General features: G+C 36.2%; 2 protein-coding genes across 5 annotated transcripts; both read right to left on the bottom strand.

The window, feature by feature from the left end:
• Positions 1 to 8,313: 8,313 nt before the first annotated feature.
• LOC110654799 (transcription factor TCP9) lies at positions 8,314 to 11,316 on the bottom strand. Of its 4 annotated transcripts, none has more exons than XM_021810905.2 (2): positions 8,848 to 11,316; positions 8,314 to 8,632 (listed from the first exon to the last, which is right to left on the bottom strand). In XM_021810905.2, the coding sequence occupies exons 1-2, from the start codon at positions 10,070 to 10,072 to the stop codon at positions 8,568 to 8,570; spliced, it is 1,290 nt and encodes a 429-aa protein (XP_021666597.2). In that variant the 5' UTR covers positions 10,073 to 11,316; the 3' UTR covers positions 8,314 to 8,567. The 4 variants fall into 4 exon arrangements, with proteins under 4 accessions (XP_021666597.2, XP_021666596.2, XP_021666595.2 ...); XM_021810904.2 differs by having other exon boundaries at positions 8,314 to 8,635; XM_021810903.2 differs by having other exon boundaries at positions 8,824 to 11,316.
• Positions 11,317 to 11,459: 143 nt separating this feature from the next.
• On the bottom strand, positions 11,460 to 17,227 carry LOC110654798 (hydroxymethylglutaryl-CoA synthase). The gene is made up of 12 exons (XM_021810902.2): positions 16,873 to 17,227; positions 16,327 to 16,433; positions 16,054 to 16,186; positions 15,252 to 15,395; positions 14,868 to 15,026; positions 13,986 to 14,059; positions 13,807 to 13,882; positions 13,644 to 13,699; positions 13,446 to 13,533; positions 12,667 to 12,807; positions 12,393 to 12,542; positions 11,460 to 11,839 (listed from the first exon to the last, which is right to left on the bottom strand). Exons 1-12 carry the CDS (start codon positions 16,933 to 16,935, stop codon positions 11,636 to 11,638), a joined length of 1,395 nt encoding a protein of 464 aa, XP_021666594.2. The 5' UTR covers positions 16,936 to 17,227; the 3' UTR covers positions 11,460 to 11,635.
• Positions 17,228 to 18,592: the final 1,365 nt, after the last annotated feature.

The raw sequence follows: 18,592 nt of genomic DNA on the forward strand, positions 1-18,592 counted from the left end.
AACACAAGGAGGTTGACCTCCGTTAGTGCATATTCATGATGTAAATATGTCATATGTATCAATTAAAGACACTTGAGCAGTTGTACTTATCAAAAAAATATTCACATACGTAGTCAAAATTTATTGCAAAACCATGCTCTGATACCACTAAAATATGTCACACCTTACCCCTCCGTAAGGCATAACATGATCCCGTAGAATACTTAATGAACTACCGAACTTCACCTATCGATAACCCATTAAGTACCCTACAAGGGATTTTAAAACAATTTTCTTACATTTTGGAAGTGGTGAGCATTTTAGTGAGAATTAAAAACCATTTATTCAAAGCTTAAATACTAGTAAAAATTTTATCCTTTTTAAATTTTGCCACAAATTTATAAAAATTTTGACAGAGTTCCGTTTATTTTTGGAGAAAATCGTTCTTCAAATACCTGAGAAAAACACTGCCAAAAATGTTTCACAACTCCCAACCTCCAATAATTCACAATTCAACTCAAATCAATTTATTCCAAAACAGTTCCACAATCCAAATCAAATTTGTCAACTCAGAATATTTAATAATTTCATTCACAAAACATAAAGCAGGAAATTCATATGTACAAATATTAAATTTACAGAAGAAAATCCAAAATAATATTATTACAATTTATTTACAACTGCTCGACTTTATATTGATACATACAACATTTCCATATTTACATCAAAATTTATCTACAAGGGCATAAAATAATACCCGTACAAAAGATCAATGTAATCCTCGATTTAATCGCAGCTCACTCTGCTGCTTTTTCCTTGCTCTTATCTGCGACAGCAAAATAAGCCATCGCTGAGTATAAAAATACTCAGTGGTGCACAATAAAAATTTAAAATGCAATAAATAAATCATTCATTGCCAAACACAATTCAAATGTTTCTCAATCACATTTCAATAATGATCAAAATTCATAATAACACTATTTTGTCAAATAATCTATTAAATACAGTTTAGTCAAATAATTTCATAAACACAGTGTTGCCAAAGTCATACACAATTTAAGCCATGACACAAAATTTTCGATCAATGCCGCGTTGTACACCACGACAAAGCAATCTCAACCCCATTAATCGAAACCAATGAGGGAGGTGGCTAGCTAGCTAATGAGTACTCATCCGATCTACAACCTCAACTGGCAAGCCAGAGAGGGAGGAAAATAAACGATCTCAACCCCATAAATGGAGGAGGAATAATAAGTAACCGTCATGCTAAGTGTGAATCAAAAATCCATTTCAAACATTTCATTCAAATATTGCATACAAAAATCAAATCAATTTCCAAAGTTACAATTTGATCACAAGGTGGCAACACCAAAGTTCATAAATTCATAATGCGTGCTAAATCAATTTTTCAAGGGTAAAATGCTTAAATAAGGTTTATTGTGCACAAACCTGACTGGAGTCGCCTCTAGGCCTTGACTCAGTCTCTCCGAGCTTCCAAGTCTTTTTCAGCTCACTTAAAGCTTCAAATCACTATCTTTAACTCCTCTTTCTTCTTGAAATCCTCTTCTCAAGTTGAGATCACAAGTTCTAGTGAGGTATTTAAATGAGTTATTAAGGTTGGGTAAGGAAAAATTAAGCTTAGTGTAAGCTTAAAGAAAAAGCTCTCATGGAGGACTTATGGAGGAAAGTGGGGCGGCACAATGAAGGGAGAAGATGAAGAATTTTTTTCTAATTTTTTTTCTTTTATTTCCTTTTATTTATTTTGCTTTGGAAGACCATAAATTCCAATTTAATAATTCACTTAATTAATTTGTTTATGACATCATTCATGATGTCATCAACTTTGACTTTTTCATCTTTTTCTCTTTTTTTCTATTTATTTTTTTCTATTAGTTCTTTAATTTAATTCCCGATTCTGAAATTTTCTTTTCTCCGATTTTATTGGACAGTTAGGTCAGGAGTCAGCTCTCGGGGTCAATTGACCAAATTGCCCTTCGTCGGTTCATCCCGGTTTGTAAATAATCCAATATTTTTTCTGGCTCCCTGACCTAATTATTTGACTGGCTTAACAGTTCTTTTTCTTGATTTTCTCTTTTCCACTGTGTCTATAAGGGTCTTAAGGACCGCAGCGTCACTTTTTACGGTTCGAAATTTGAGTTTAAAATGACTTCATTGCTCGTTCAGGAGGTCACTCATCACCGTGACTCTCGCTGCTTAACCTCTTATGTTCTATTTTTCTTATTTATAGTTAACTAATTAAACATTACTAATTATTTGTGTTTATGGCTTCTCAAATTGTCTTAAGTGTGGCCCTAATCCCATTAATTGTCCGGACTGACACCGGTCACCGGAACAGTGAAATATACCAGGCTATGCAACGGGGGTGTTACAGACAGTCCGAAATGACAATCCAAACACTGGAAGACATGTTTCGCATGAGTGTTTTGGATTTTGGAGGTCAATGGGATGATCAGCTAGCTTTAGTAGAGTTTGCCTACAACAACAGTTACCATTCCAGCATAGAGATGGCACCCTATGAGGCACTATATGGAAGAAAGTGTATGTCTCTTCTGTGTTAGACGGAAATGGAAGAAGTGAAGGTGCATGATGTAGACCTAATGCAGTACACTTCAGAGATAGTTCCTTTAATCAGGAAACGATTGAAAACAGCTTTCAGTAGGCAGAAGAGTTATGCAGACCCCAGACAGAGGGATGTAGAGTTTGTAGTAGGCGACTATGTATTCCTAAAGGTTTCTCCGATGAAGGGAGTCATGAGATTTGGAAAGAAGGGCAAGTTGGCACCTCGGTATATAGGACTTTTTGAGGTTATTGATAGAGTTGGAGCAGTTGCCTACTGATTGGAGCTACCACCCAACCTTTCTCACGTTCATCCTGTGTTTCACATCTCCATGCTCAGGAAATACATTCCTGATCCTTCTCATGTGCTACAACCGGATGTAATAGAGCTAAAAGAAAACTTGACGTTTGAGGAGCAATCTGTAGCCATAGTGGACTACCAAGTGAGGCAGCTAAGATCAAAACAGATTTCTATGGTTAAGGTTTTGTGGAGGAGCCAGTCAGTGGAAGAGTGCACCTGGAAGTCAGAACGGGACATGCGTAGCAAGTACCCTTATCTGTTTAATGTGTAATCCTGTACTTTATTCTGGCTTGTGTGAAATTTGAGGACGAATTTTCTGTAAGGGGGGGGAGAATGTAACACCCCTAATTTTTAAATTTATTATTTTTGAGTAAATATTGATATTTTATTTTATTTGAATTTTAGGAAAGTTATTTGAAATTTTTTGGATTTTAGAAATCGGGTTCAATTTTTCGAAAATAAAAACTTTGATGATTTTTAAAAATTAATTTAAAGACCACGTGGCAAAATTAAAAATATATTTGGAGTCTATGAATTTTTCTGAGTTTTCTAGAATTTTTTCGGAATTGTTGGGCCTCATTTTTGATCCCAAGGCAGAGTAAAAATTCAAAATTTTGTATCCTGAATCGAACCGACAAAATCAAACCGGACCGGATCGGACCGGTCGAATCGGGCCGGCTCCTTTTTCTTCTTCTCCTCTTCCTGCGCGCGTTCTCCTCCCTCTCTCTCTCTCCCGTTTTCTCTCTCCTCTCACCTCCCCTCGCCGGCCAGCCACCTCCCCAGCCTCCCTACCTCGCCGACGCGCCTCCCTAGCCACCCCAGCTCGCTGGCCGCCGCCTGAAACGCCGGCAAGCGTCGCACGAAGTGACGCGATGCGCAACGCGCTACCCTTCGTCTTCCCGGCTAAAATCTAACCGATTCGGCCACCGATTGGGCCGGGTCTTATGTCTAAACCCATCTACTCGTCGAGAGCTTTCCATAGACACCAAGAACACCGAAATCCATCGAGCTATTTGTCCAATTTTTGCCCGGGAAGTTTTAGCCCATTTTGATTTTTGGGCTAAATTTCTCGCAAACCTTGAACCCCACGAGAAAACCAAGAGTACCAGAGCGCTCCACTTGTCGAGAGCTTCGCAGCGATATAAATTTCAAATTTTTCCAATACCATTTTTCAGTGGGTCACACGGAACTTCGTAGTGTTTTTCTGAGCATTAAATGAGCTTAGAAAATTCCGTAAAATTTATGTACTAACCCCCGTGTTGTTGGCTTCGTGTAGGTATCTTCAATTCGCGAAAATTCGATAGTTGTCCAGGTCTGTGAATTTCTGGCCAGACAGACCGATTACCGAAAAAATCTCTGAATTGGATCGAGATTTTAGCTACCTCACCATTATCAGATGTTCCAAGCGCGTCCCAGAAGTCGGAATCGGCATAGGTAAACCTGAACTTTACTTTTTCGTAATTTTCTAGCGCTTAAATAAGATTAAAAATCCATAAAATATTCGTGGTAGCTCAGAAAATTATGATTCTTTTTGCAATAGCCTAGTACTATTGCTAAGGACCGCGGGGCAAAGTTTTAAAATTTTTAGAGTTTATTTGAGCAGTTTTTGCAAAAATGATCAATTATAAGGACTAAACTGTAAATTTACATATTGTGAATGAGGACTGTTTGGATGGGCCCAGGAGGGGCTGTGTGATGTGATTGAGTTGTGAATGTATGATTTGTGAATATAGAAGTGCGTTTTGAGCCCTTTTGCAGGTTGGGTAGGTCCTATGTATAGGGGAGACTCTGCCGGATTTTCGGCACGACTTAGGAAGTATTTGGTCTTTTCTTAGTTTGTATTGAGTCAAATTTACTAAATGATTGTAATAAAATTGTCAGGTGATCCGGGAAAGTCTTCTTCCTCCGTCCAGCCTCCTCAGTGACCGTTGTCAAGTCTGTGAGTAAAATATTAATTTTAATTGTAATTTCACTATTATTATATGTTCAAGCATGCCCATGCATCACTTATATGTATATATCTATGTAGTTAAACTCTAGGCATGTTTTATGTTGCATTCACAACTGTTAAAGTGCCATGGATGTTATTGTGGTAATTTGGAGCAGTGTGCGTGTGTTGGCGTGCGTGTGATGTGGTGTTGGCTATGGATAGGACAAGTAGTCACAGCTTGAGATCTTCGCTAGGACCCAGTCCTTCGGGGGTAGTCACGGCTTGAGTTCTTCGCTGGGACCCCAATTTGGTTTATTAAGCGAAAGTCCGGCTTGAGTTCTTCGCTGGCACAGGTTGGATTTAAGAGAGCTGTCTAGGGGATTAGCTCCTATATATTATGATTGATATTACTGGGTGTGTGAGTGCTCCAAATTACCTTTTTGCTGTTATGATGTGAAAATATTACTGATGTTGCATTTCATTCTACAGGATGCATTAGTTTTAGATAGTTATAGAGATTATGGTTAAAATTGATATTTTACTCTTTGAGTCGAACGCTCACTCCTGTTCAATATTTTTCCAGGCCACAGGAGGATATTTTTGAGGTTAACCTGCTTTTCTCCCTCGTAGGTCGTTTATTAATGTTTGTATAAACCTATTAACTCTTAGAATTTTCGCATGTATTAGAAATATTTATTTGAATTGGGTCTGTAATATAAATTGTCAATTTGGACCTATAAACTTATTATTTTATGCATGTGTGTTGGGCTGAATGAGAGCTGAGCTCCCATTTATTTTATGTTGTTATGAGTATATGGAGGGTGAGCTGAGCTCCCCAATTGATATATATTGTGCTTACAGGTCGGGTGAGTCAAAAACTCCCCGTTGAAAGGTCCATTTTATGGCCGGACTCTGTCGGTTGAATTCTTGAAATTGAGCCCAAATGGGCCTTAGAATTGGGTTAAGGAATAGTTAGGCTTACTACGGGCTTCGGGGGCTTTAGGCTGGCCCAGGTCCTAGTGCCGGTCCGGCCCATAGGTTGGGTCATGACAGCTTTGAAAACCTAACAAATGTTCTTGTGTTTGAGGACTTAAATGATATCAACATGAGCACCAGTCATGAGCCTATTATAAAGTAAAATACTATTCTAAGAAGAGCTAATAGCAAGAGCATCCAATGCTCTTCTGTGTGTCTTTATTTAAAGTGCCACTATTTATGCACTGAATAATTGGACATCCAATGTTCATCATGTATAGTGTTTGTACTAAACTAATATGTTGTCAACTTTACTTTTGTAAAAGTGATTCCTTTGTGAATCATGTGTGTCCTTTGTATCCCTGCTCCACCTCTATATAAGGAGCTAGTTTGTAATGTTTGAAGCAGAACTCAATAAATTATCAGCCCTTCATATATCTCTATGGCTTTCTAAAAACCTTTTTTTTTCCTAAAAATCATGGTTTATATCATGTTCAGATAATCTTTTACTAAGACATGAGTATGCTCTGCACTTGCCTCTTACAGAGGATCCTGTGCTTCAGAAAATATTAAGTTCAAAGATCCATTATTCTATGATCCTCTTAATTTAATTTTAATATCACAATGCAAAAGGGCACCGCCTAAGGTCTATTGTTAGCCATGAATGGCGTTGTGTGACCTTGGCACTGCATAAACATTGCAGTATTAAAGTTAGATTAAGGGGCTCCCAACCAGTCATAACAATTTGGGTTCATATTCATAATTTTTTTTTGTAACAATATAATAATAAATGAAATATTATAAATTAATATATATATATATATAATTATTTATTTATTATTAAAATAATAATGACATAATAGAATTTTACAAAATTATAACTTATTTATAAATAGTTATAATTTAAGGATCAATTTATAAAATATATGAATGATTTTGTAATTAACTAAAATTTTTAAGGATCATAAAGTAATTAATCTATATTTTAATAATTTAAATTTAAAATTTTTGAATTTTATTAGATTTGTAAATTAATAATAAAGGGACTAAATTATTAATAAAATAAAATTTTAAAGACTAAATTATTAAAAAAATAAATTTCAGAGACAAAATTATTTTTAATTTAAAAATAAAGATATTTTAGTTTTTTTTTAAATTAAAAATAATTTAATAAAATTTTAATAGTAGAGACAAAGTTATAAATTTTATCCAATTTTAAAAATTAAATTATTTAATTTTAAATATATAAAAATTAAATTATAAATTTTATCAAAATTCAATAATTAAATTATAACTTACGGAAAAAAAAAAAAAAAAAGAAAAGAATAAACGTTGCAAGGATTCTCCCTGTGCCAAAGCCTACTGGTGCTACCTACAGTCAAGCGAGTGACAATTATATTTTAATCATTCGTTGTGATGAGATTCCAATGAAATTCATAATAGTTAGTTACACTAATAAATATTCTACAATTTTACTTAATTAATTAGTCAAAATCAGAATATTTTGCCCTGTGAGCTTTTTTATATTTTGTATAATAAAGTGAAATATATTAAAAATATTTTATTCTACAGAATATTACGTACCACACCTTCAAAGTAATTATTTTAGGAGGCACAGAATATGAGAAATTCGATTATATCATTTTTTTGAAAAAAATAAAATCAATTATGTTGAAATACAAATAAGGAAGGGAAGATATTCCAGCTTCCTGGTTTAGGCACGTGGGAGCATATTCCATTCCACCATTTTATTTATCCAATTTTTTTTATTTGATAATTGAGGATAGCATGAATAATAATTCAGTATGGCAAGCAGAGAAATTCACCCAGCAGGACAACCGAACAATTTGTGGGTCCTTTTCTTACGTGTGTTGGGCCGAGTTGTCCCAATCCCATAAGAGAGACATGAGGTGGGCTCCTGCTGCCTGGAAATGAGGAAAAAACGGTGTCTGGGACCAGAAAAAAATATATCAACAGCCGTCCATTGCAGAGTGCAGGGGCCCTCAGATAAGGGGTGGGATAGAGGTCCATCCTTGGCCCTGGGAGTGGCCCTGGGAGAGAGGTCCACCCTTGGCCCTCGCAGTTTCAAAGGCAAGGAGAGAGGGAAAAGAAAAGGAACCCTGTTGGGGCCCACGTGCTTTGGAGCATGCACGCCTCTGCTTCCCCACCAGGACTTGCCAGCTTCGATTGTAGACCCCAAGGTTCCAGGATCACAATTTCCACGCACTCACCCTCCCACGCCGTCCATGTGCCTTCTCACACACTGTCCAAGGAAAGGCCAAAGCGACGGAGGATTTTATTCAACAAAGGGCTTTATTATATAATTTTTCCTTATCAAGAGTGTGGAGATTGGAGAGGGTGATTCTCTCGACCAACCTCTCACCAGTTTTTGCTTGTTGACCCACCAGTTATAGCTGTAGGTGGTGGAGCACACCACGAAACGAAGACCACACGTGGGTATCTTTGGTCACGTGCGTAGCGTTCAAGTCTAAACTTTTTTGCTTAGTTAACCTACTCCCGAACTACCTATACGGTTGTAGATGTAGCTTAATTAAAAAGGCTAATTCTCCAATACAATATATATTACCAACGTCCATAATAGCATTTTACATGTATGAATAATTAAAATTATACAAGGATATAAAATTATCCTGTCTCTATATATTATAACATTGGCATGCATGCATGCAATCAAACCAACTTTGTTACCCTAAAACCACATTAATATGCATTTTTATTTATAAATACCTCCCAATAAAATTTTCCCTATATTAATGAAGTAAAGGATATATGACATAAAGTAGGCTATACGGTCAAGTCAATCATGGCTATTTTGTACCTAGTTCGTTGGAGCTGCAGATGCCAATTAGCTTCTTGCCATGGAAAGTAATGGTAAAAGCACAAGCACATGAACAAGAAACAAGAAGTTTCAAGGTGAGATGTGTATAGTACTGCAAGGACAATTAAATTCTACGACACTAAAAACACAAGCAACAAAGAAAAAGAAAAAGGCCTAAACTTAAAAATTGTTCTATTTATGCATGTAATTATATTTTTGAACCTTGGGGAAGGGGTTGCTGTTTACCAGGACGACCCATCAACTGCAACTCTTGCTTATCGTATATCTCCAAAGAAAAGTCCTTCAGCAGTTGAGCTTTTCCTCCACTGCTAACGCTCCCACCGCTAGAACTAGCACTTGGAGCCATCGTCGACTTCTTCGCCTCCTTCGCCCCAACCGATGTGCTACTCACCACTGCTGACGCTGCCCTAACCTCCACGCCACTCGGTATATTCACCACGCTCCCTATAGATGACTGATTATTACTAGTATTCGTTGCCCCCACAAACGTTGATATGGGCCTCGCTGCTGCCACGTTGAATACCGACGTTATTGACGGTGATAATGCCCATATTTGTGGCTGCTGCGTCTGGGTCGGCTGCCCAACCAGGCCAGCTGCCGCCACAAATGCAGGAGTACCCGACAGCGTGGCGGCTTGCGGGATCATCCAAAAAGCATTTGCGGGTACCATCATCCCTGCGCTACCCACAGCCCACATGGGCACCAATCCTTGAGGGGTCGCAGTCGCAGCAAATGGAGTCGTCGGCGTCACCGGAGCAAGCCCAGAGCTCTGTGAAACGGAAACAGTTGCTTCGCTTATATCGCAGAACTCAGAATTTGAGGGCCGTTTCCGTTTCTTTGTTGTTTCGGTTAATGAATTGTTGGTATCGTTGGTGGTTGCGGGGATTTTGAGGGTTCCACCAACGGAAACGGCGATGGCGGGGACGGTCCCAGTGCCTGTAGCTTGAATAATGGCTTGTTCGGCGTGCTCCAGAAGCCATCTAACGGTTTCGCCGTCTGATTTGTGGCCTAGTTCTCTGGTAAGTTGGAATATCCGGGCGGCGCATGTGGCGGGTATTCGGATCCTACGACCACGGCCCTCGACTTTGGTGTGGCGGTCCTTGGTGGATGACCTTCTACTCGCTGTAACCGGCATGGGCAGAGGGATTGACATTGGTATCTGCATCTGCATAGACATGGGGACGACCCCAATAGCCGTCGGCGGCGACGGAGGAGGCTGCTTTGGGGCACGTGATTGGGTTCTGTGATCCGAGTCAGAGGGTGGGTCGGGGTCGGAATCAATGGGCTCTTCTTTGAAGGATATGAGCTGCAATGCTTCCGTTTCATCAATTGTTGATATCTTCGAGAGGCCATTGTTATTGTCGCTGATATTGTTATTGCTTTTCTTCATGTTAACCTCTCCAACGCTTGTGCTAACATCAGAGGTGGCTCCTTCATCATTTGGGTCCATTTCATGCTGTTGAAACGACTCCACTTTCAAAGTCAACACCAGATGGTAATTTGAGGCAACAAATGGGAGACTATCGTGTTTGTTTTCAAGGGAAATTAATGTAAGGTTTCCTTCATATATGGGTTTGGTGCAGAGATCAGAGGAATTATAAAGGAATGAAACATGAAATCCACAGAAAAAGAGAATGAGAAAGAAAAGTTTTGAAGAAAAGAGATTAAACCCCAAAGTTCATTTCCTCTCCATTTTGTAATTGTATAATAATAATTAATAATAATCATGATCTTGTTCTTTAATTTCAGGGAGAATAGAAATGGTTGGTGCGTGCCTGCCCGTTAGAGGGTGGTGGGGATGGGGGGGATCAACGGATGGGATAAGATCATGGAATTTATGTGGGAAACGTGTCAAGACTTTCTTGGTAACCAATTGGGTGTGATGGAGGTCCCAATCAAGTGGACGACTAGGGACAGGTGGTCTCGACTCTCAACCAATGGGTTTATAGAGCGGTGTCAGAAAAGTCTGTAAAAGTTATAGTTTTTGTGGTCTAATAAATGGATTTCATTTGTTGATGCCCACATTACTTGTGGTCCATACATAATCCAAAAGCGAAAAGATCTCCACTGTTGCCAGTGTCCGACGATAAAAGCATATACTGAAGGCATTACAATCTACAAGGTTTTGGACCCATCGAACCATGGGAGTTGAGACCTTCGAAGTTTTTTCCCCTGAAACGCTCCATGTGTTTCCAAGAGGATCAGAAATCAGATTAGCGTTTATGATCATTTCCTTTTCTGAACTTTTGCCCCTGTTTTGTTCCTGCGTTGTAAAATTAGTCAATCCTGCACTAGCTGGGCAGACTCGACCATTGCAGGACACTATAGTTCCGTAATTATTGTTGGTTGAGCTTATGACCTGCTCTTTTTCAATTCTATAAGCAGAATGCAATCCCAGCAATCATTACAATTGTTTATCCATTTTTGTGTTATTTATCAATTGTTTGCAAGTGGAGAATGAAGGTGATTTTGTTCGCTTTCTTCTCACTTCCCACTTTCCAAAAATAAATGATGGTGGAATTTACTTCCTACAAATTGCTTCAAGTTTATTAGCTGCATTAGCACTTGGATGTCTCTTGTTTCTATTAGCGTCCAACTAACGAGGGTAGGTCAGAAGAGTAGCAGATAGGAACAAACTCTGCTTCAAGGACGTGCCTTTTTTATACAGGAACACCCAGCCTTCAACTATTCCATTCCAGCATGAGCGAGGTGAAGGAGAAGACCCAATCCACCTTGATCTAAGTAGGCGGTTTCCTTTCTATTGCTGGTAAGCCAGGGGAGCTGGTTTTCAACACTAACCAATGGTGAAAAAAATACCGTGGTATAAGTAACAAAAGTAAAGAGACAATAAGAGGAATTTTATTAAGGGGAAACAAATACAGGGAACACTTGCTGCTGAACAAACAATTTGCTGTAGAAAACAAACTTGAAGGAAACACAATTGTCCTCAGGACTGAATATCTAAAAGCATACGAGCTAAGTTCCTGGCATGCTACATGACTTCCATTTGCTATCAATGACCATTAGCCAGCAAACCATTCTCAACTGTGTTGCCAACAGCCTTCTGGGCATAGAATCTTCGATACAAGCTGTCAACTTCTGTGAGATAGTATGTTCCAGGAGCCAAGAGGCTGCAATCCTTGCTTGTCACAAAGTCTTTAGCTCCGTACCGGTGCTCCATTAGCTTCATGATGTCTACAAACTTCTCTGGGGGAAGCTGTAGGAGACATTCCTCAATTAGTAGCATGCATTTAATGGCATAGAACCTTTAATTAAATAAAAAAAAAATCCCCCTCTTTTTGAGAGCACAACTAGATTTTCATTTTGCTTCCCTCTTCACTCTTCCCTTGGATTCCATGATAAGCTATAAGCTTACAGGGTAACAAGATATTTTCTTAAGTTATAATTACATCAACACCATGAGGCATGAGGAATCGTAAGAAATGCCAGAGGTCACTTCAAAACCATGCTAAGGCATGCCAGAAGTTCAGTAAAATCAAAGAGGAAAAGACAGATTGCAGCTGTAAGGGCTTTTAAGTTGCCATTTTACCAGGAAAAAAATAAAATTAAATTGTTGTCAATAGTGCATGTTTTATCAATTAAGCATGAGGAATCATATTATAAATCCAAGCTCTGACACAGGAAGGTTTATCAGGTGTAAGTCGCTGTTGACATTCATGCAATATGAAAGGTCATTCATGTGTGACTAGCGTATCCAACAAAACACATCTTTCAAATTCATTCCATTTAAAGCAAAATTAACAACTTACCTCATGTCTTGCCTTCAACTTTCCTGCAACATTCATCACAGATGCAATGTTTGACAAGCTAAAGGGATGTTGGCCTTCATGTAGTCGCAATGAGAACATTGTGGCTGTCAACCCACTCCCATAAGAGAACAGTGTCACCCGCTTGCCTGCCTGCAAGTGATCAAACAAAACTATGTAAGAACTACTACCAGCATTAAGAAGCAAATAAATCAAATAAATCAGGAATAAAAGCATTTTATTCCTAAAGAGGTGAATATACAGTAAAAACAATTACCAATTCAGTATGTTTACTGTGAAGGAGGGATGCAAATGCTGCATACAAAGATGCAGTGTACATATTGCCAACTTGCTTTGGTATCAAAGTGGTTGGTTTCACTTTCGCATCATAAAGGGGCTTGGCAACTTGTTGGGATACCTGTAGATGCAAGACATAAAGTAATAAGTCAGCAAGACGCTCCAATCTAGCCAACTAAATAATCTAGGACCAAACCTTTATCCTGCATTCAGATAGAAATTTAAAAACCTAACACTTGTATTTACTTTTTAGTTTCAGTTCAAATAGTAAAGATAAAGATTTGGGCAATATAGAATAGGGAATATATATATATATATATATATATATATATATATATATATGAAAGCAATGCACATAGTTAGATATTTTGTATTTATACACAAATAATAGAGATAATACCAACCTTCTTCATCATCCTCTTCTTTGTCCTTTTGGTTGCTTTTCAAGGATTTTAAACAATTTAATTTTGTCCAAAAGTTCAAAAGATACTTACAACAGAACATTGTTTTGGCAAAAGAACTATAAAAACTCATGAAAACTATGTACTGGTTAAGACTTTTTGAAGAAACTAATGGAATTCAGTCCCTTTACCGCATCAAAAAGCATGAAAATAGGTTACAACACCACCTCTCCACCCCCACACCCACACACCCCCAACCCACCACACAACCCAACCCCCCCCCCCCCCCCAACTCTTTTCACATGTGAAGAAAGAGGGAAAACAAAATTAAAGTAACTGTTACTTTTTCTAAACAAACCTTTTCAAGATCCCGGTTTTGGTAGCTTTCATCACCAGATAAATTTGAAAACAGTGCCAGCTTTTCTTTAGCAGTCTCATCAATAGAGCTGAAAATAAGAGTAAATAAAGTTAATCACTGGATACTGGTGCATCAAATAGTAAAAATTCTCAAATCAAAACAATTAAAATTCTTTAATGATGAAAGAAAGGCAAGAACCTGGCATTCCTCACAAAGTCATTGAACACCAAACGAGCAAAGCTTTTCTGTACAAGCTGCAGTAGGTTCAACTTGAAGAGTTAAAACATACTTTGCATTTTTTAAAACTCCATTCATGAGCCAAAAAAAGATAGCAATTACAGGATCATAACATATAATTTACCTTGTTGTAAGGAGAATGAAATACAAAATATTCAGCATCAGAAATAGAGAATTGCTTGCCTTCAAATTTCTCATACCTACAGAAAGCAAGATAATAAGGCATCTGCACCGCGCTTTACAACAAAAAGAAACATTATTTTAAGAAAAATTCTTTCAGCACTTATATGTTACTTGTCTTACTTGGCACAGAAATGTTTGTAGCAAGAATCAAGAGCCATGAGGTAGCATGTTTGGGAAAGCTTGCCATCCACAACCTAAAATAGCAGTGGTCAGCATATTGGAAAGACTAGTGAATTAAATGAATAAGCAATCTCCAAGAATCATAGTAAACAAATTCACAGTGAACAAGCATGGATTTTTTCCCCTTTCAATTAGATTCAATTAGGAGTAAAAAGCTATTACAGCTAAGAACATTTTACGTAGTTGTAATGGTTCAGCTTAGCAGGTTCCTGATGAGGAGATTTTGATTCAATCCAAAGCATCAGGTCTTTTTTATTATAATGATTTTTGGGAATATGAAATGGCTTGTCAAAAATTCTGAGCCCAAATTTGGTTGTTAGCTTAGCCCTAATATTGTATATATTGGAACTCCTAAGGTTCTCTACCCATTTTTGTAATTTACAGGCATTGCATCCCAATTGATAAAACACAATTACAGGCATCATATAAAGAGGGAAGTTCCAAAGAATGAAAATAAGTCCAGCGAATGCAAAACCCTGCTCTCTTCTATGTTTCATTTTCTTAATTTACAATTTCATCAACTTCTACAACAGGCACCTGCTGACCGGGGACTGCTGGAGACATATTCACGATGTAGCTAAATGCCTATCTACACTACAAAACAGAAACTGGTATGTTTTTCTTTTTTATTAAAAAATAAAATAAAACCTGGTGGGTTTCACAGCCCTCAAGCAAAATAATAATACTACTACTAATAATAATAACAAATTCCTAATTATACCCCAAAGTAAATTGACTTTGGCAAAAGAAGATGACACTAAGGAGAACGATATTTGTAATTGTAACACAAGAAATATGCAGAAGGGAATTGAGATGGATTACTGGATATTCACTAGCCAGGTTGGGCTTGTAAAAATCATAAGCATGAGACATATGGCTCCCCCTAAATTTGCTTTCAAAAGCAATAGGTGCATCTGGACCTACTAAAATCGCAATGGCTGCAGCTCCTCCAGTTGGTCGGGCCGGACCCTCTGCATAGACCTGATAGGCAAAAAAAAGTCTCCCAGTAAGTACAAAAGCATTGCAGTGAGATACCAGGTTACATGGCATCTGAATCTACAAACACATGCGTATCCTTCCATACAATAGGATTATATTCAACCCAGTGAAATTAAAAATACAAACGCATCCAAAAATTCAGATTTTATGTTTAACTAAAAAAAGAAAACAAAGAACTTTTGCAGTAGTTAAAGGATATGATCATACCGCACTGTCAGTACACACTACAAGTCCATAGCGTCCATCCCATGAACTGCTCTCAACCCAATTGACACAGTTGAATAAAGCTGCAGTCCCCCCATAACATGCATTTGTTGAGTCAACGCCTTCAATGTCAGTGTTTCCGAATTTCTGCTTATTATACAAAAAAAAGAAAAAGGAGCCTATGATGGGCATTTGAAGGAAAAATAGGGGAAAAAATGTGTACTGAAAAACTGCATAACCCAATCCCTATCAGTAAAGAATTTCACAGCGAAGCAGTTTTAAATAAACCAAGAAATGATCTCAAATTGTTGAATATTGAATTAAATAAGAGGAACAAAGCAAGAAAGGTATGTGATCAGGAACCAAGGTCTAAATTCCAAAAAAAAAATCCAATTTATCAATCAGCCGCTCAGTCAATTGACACTCTTGTTTCCTCAATTACGCAACTCAACAGGTAAGGTATAGGATTCTATAAGACTCATCACAATCTGGTAAGGTTTAACCAGGAAGTTTCTAGCAACCCAGTCTCCTCCCCAATAAAGGAATGGAGAGCTCCAACCAGGAATGCTTAAAACATTTTAAGAAAAGATGCCAGAATAAATGCCAGCACCATTTCACAGACAGAAATGTTCAGTTTATGTCTCGGCTCTCTACTTGCAATACACTAGCTCTATTACCCTGGCACATTCACCTCCCTTTATTGAGGTCTTAAATCATGCTTTGGCAAAGTTACAGCCTCGTACAACAAGAAAACAAGCAGCTACTCAAATAAAAAGAACAAGCTGATTTAGGCGCAAAAAAATACCTCGAAAATTTGCATCAAGAAGGTTTTAATAGATTTGCTCTTGTCGATCACAGTCTCACTGCCAACTTCCAGACGACCGATTTGTTTAGGATCAATATTATACTTGTCGAGGAGTGAAGTAACTGCAGTCAAACTGAAAAATCCCCAGCAGATAAGATCATAAGTTAGTAATTTTCTTAACTACCAGCAACCAAAAATTTGCAGGGCATAATCATAAAAGGAAATATATATATATATATATATATATATATATATATATATAGAACAAGCAACCTCATTGAGATGACATCTTCCACCTCAGTACAAAATGCCATGCAATCCTGTCCAAGTCCAATGGTGTATTTCCCTTTGCTTGCACCATCATGAGCCTCCAGTGCTTCCTGTTTCAGGAAGATGAAAAAAAAAATCACCAAATCTATAAACCGATGCAGGTGGAAATTGAGCTATGCAAATTGCAGCCACAAAACAATTAACTTTCTGATTTAAAAGAAAATTTGTTCGTAGTGAAAAATAAAATATTTAAGAAAAAAAGAGGGAGACAGAAAAATCTAAATTAAAAAATAATATTATTATAGAATCCTAATAATCATATTTAGAACTACAAATCCATCAGTTTGTCGGTAAACAATTTTAAATTCCAGAATATTTCATGAGAAAACCGACATTTCAATCGATGTTCTCTATATGCTTCATAAAACAGAAAAATTTTCCAAAACTCCACCTTCCTTTCATTTTCTCAACAAACAAACAGAAAATAAAACCTCTTCAAACAGCAATAACAATATAACAACCAAAAAATAAAAATAAAAAATGAATCACCTGCTGAACAAAGGTAGGAGGAAAGTAGATGTCCACAGCGAGAATTCCCACATTCTTTGCCATTTCTCTACGCCTCTCCAATTCCTCCTCGACACAACAGCCGCAAAACTAAAAGAAATCAAATGGAAAAAAAAACAGAAGCAGGCAGGAAGCAGCAGCTGCAATTCTCTCTTTTGTACAGAGATTTAAAAAAGTTTCAGGAAAAAAAATGAAACTAAATTGAGAAGAGAAACTGTGAATTAAGGAGAGGGGTCCCTGGAAGCAGCAAGGAGAGAAAAAGAGAGACTGAGAAGGATGATTATAGAGGCTCACATGAAGGTTGTTGAGCTTATATAGAAAAAAAATTGTTCTCCTCTGCTCTCTTCCGAGTCATGCCCGTCAAATGCAGGCATCGTGAGCTTGTGAGTAGTGACAAATGCGTGTGTTTTAACTCTGGACATTAATTTTACAGTTATTTACCAATTTCTGCCATTAATCCCAGAGAGTCGAACAGTGGAATCTTTTGGAGCCCACTTCTTTATTTTTTGCGGTGGGCATCTTGGGCCCTGGGTGTTGCTGCCATGACATTACATGTCTTTTTCACTCCTCCGTCAATATTTCTTTTTTTATTTTTTTACTATAATAAAATTAATTATTATAATTAAAATTAAAATAAAAATTAATAAGTTATTATATTAAAATTAGTTATCATAATTAAATTTAAAATATTTAATAACTATCTATTTTATTTTCCACAACCTCATGCGACACGAATCACACGAAACATCAGAATAAAAATGTTTTATTTATTGTTTTTTATTTTTTGTTATATAGTGTGACAATAATAGTGAGTGAGTGGCAAATAGGCTTATGTTTGATATTATTATTAAAAAAATATTATTTTAATTATATTAATTAAAATATATTAAAATTAATCTATAATTAAATTAAATTTATTTTAATTGTAAAAAAATTTAAATAATAAAATCATTTTTTATAATCATTTTTAAGAAAATATTTAAATTAATAAAATTATTTTTTTAAAAATGTTTGAAATAATTTTTATCGAAAAAATAAGTTTTTTAATCTTTAATCTAACACCAAATCAGAAGCCATCCAACCCATTTCAATCCAGGAGTGGCAATGATTAGTATATTTTTAAGTATTAAATCGTACTAAATTCTAATGAAATATGTGTGAATAATATATAATTAAATTTAAAATAAATATAAGTTTAAAAATTATTTTAAATATATATTATTTTAAAAGTTATAAATAGGTTTATTTTGGTTATATTATTTACACTTAATTATTTTATATTTAAATTATTAATTTTTTTTTCTCTTATTAAACCCTTAAATTTAAGGAAAAAATGTTAAAAGATGTGAGTCGGAAGTATAAATAGAGATAAAAATTTAAAAAATTAAAATAACAGTATAAAATATATTATTTTGCTGTTAATTTTTTATACATTAAAATTTGCTAAAATTAATAAAAATGTTAAAAATTATTGAATAAATTAATAAAATTTAAAAATTAACTAAAATTGATAATGAATGAAAGGATTTGAATTGTTTTTATTCAATTTAATTGTTTAAATTAAGTTTATAACTAAAATTGAAAAAATGTACATAAAAGTTTGAATTTTTTTTTTTTAATATTTAGTCTAAATTTTAATATACTCAACCTAATATACACATATAATTGGAGAACACATTATTTTTAATTATTCAACCATTCC

The sequence above is a fragment of the Hevea brasiliensis genome, chromosome 9 (assembly GCF_030052815.1).
Source record: "Hevea brasiliensis isolate MT/VB/25A 57/8 chromosome 9, ASM3005281v1, whole genome shotgun sequence".
NCBI classification, from domain to species: domain Eukaryota; kingdom Viridiplantae; phylum Streptophyta; class Magnoliopsida; order Malpighiales; family Euphorbiaceae; genus Hevea; species Hevea brasiliensis.

What these genes read in the sequence shown, in the direction of transcription:
- LOC110654799 (XM_058153640.1), bottom strand. Translation starts at nt 10,072, where the DNA reads ATGGACCCAAATGATGAAGGAGCCACCTCTGATGTTAGCACAAGCGTT. An exon ending in ACAGCAACCCCTTCCCCAAG is followed by an intron (nt 8,636 to 8,823) that starts GTTCAAAAATAT and finishes TTCCATGGCAAG; the next exon opens with AAGCTAATTGGCATCTGCAG.
- LOC110654798 (XM_021810902.2), bottom strand. Translation starts at nt 16,935, where the DNA reads ATGGCAAAGAATGTGGGAATTCTCGCTGTGGACATCTACTTTCCTCCT. An exon ending in TTCATTCTCCTTACAACAAG is followed by an intron (nt 13,700 to 13,806) that starts GTAAATTATATG and finishes AACCTACTGCAG; the next exon opens with CTTGTACAGAAAAGCTTTGC. An exon ending in AGTTGAAGGCAAGACATGAG is followed by an intron (nt 11,840 to 12,392) that starts GTAAGTTGTTAA and finishes TGTCTCCTACAG; the next exon opens with CTTCCCCCAGAGAAGTTTGT.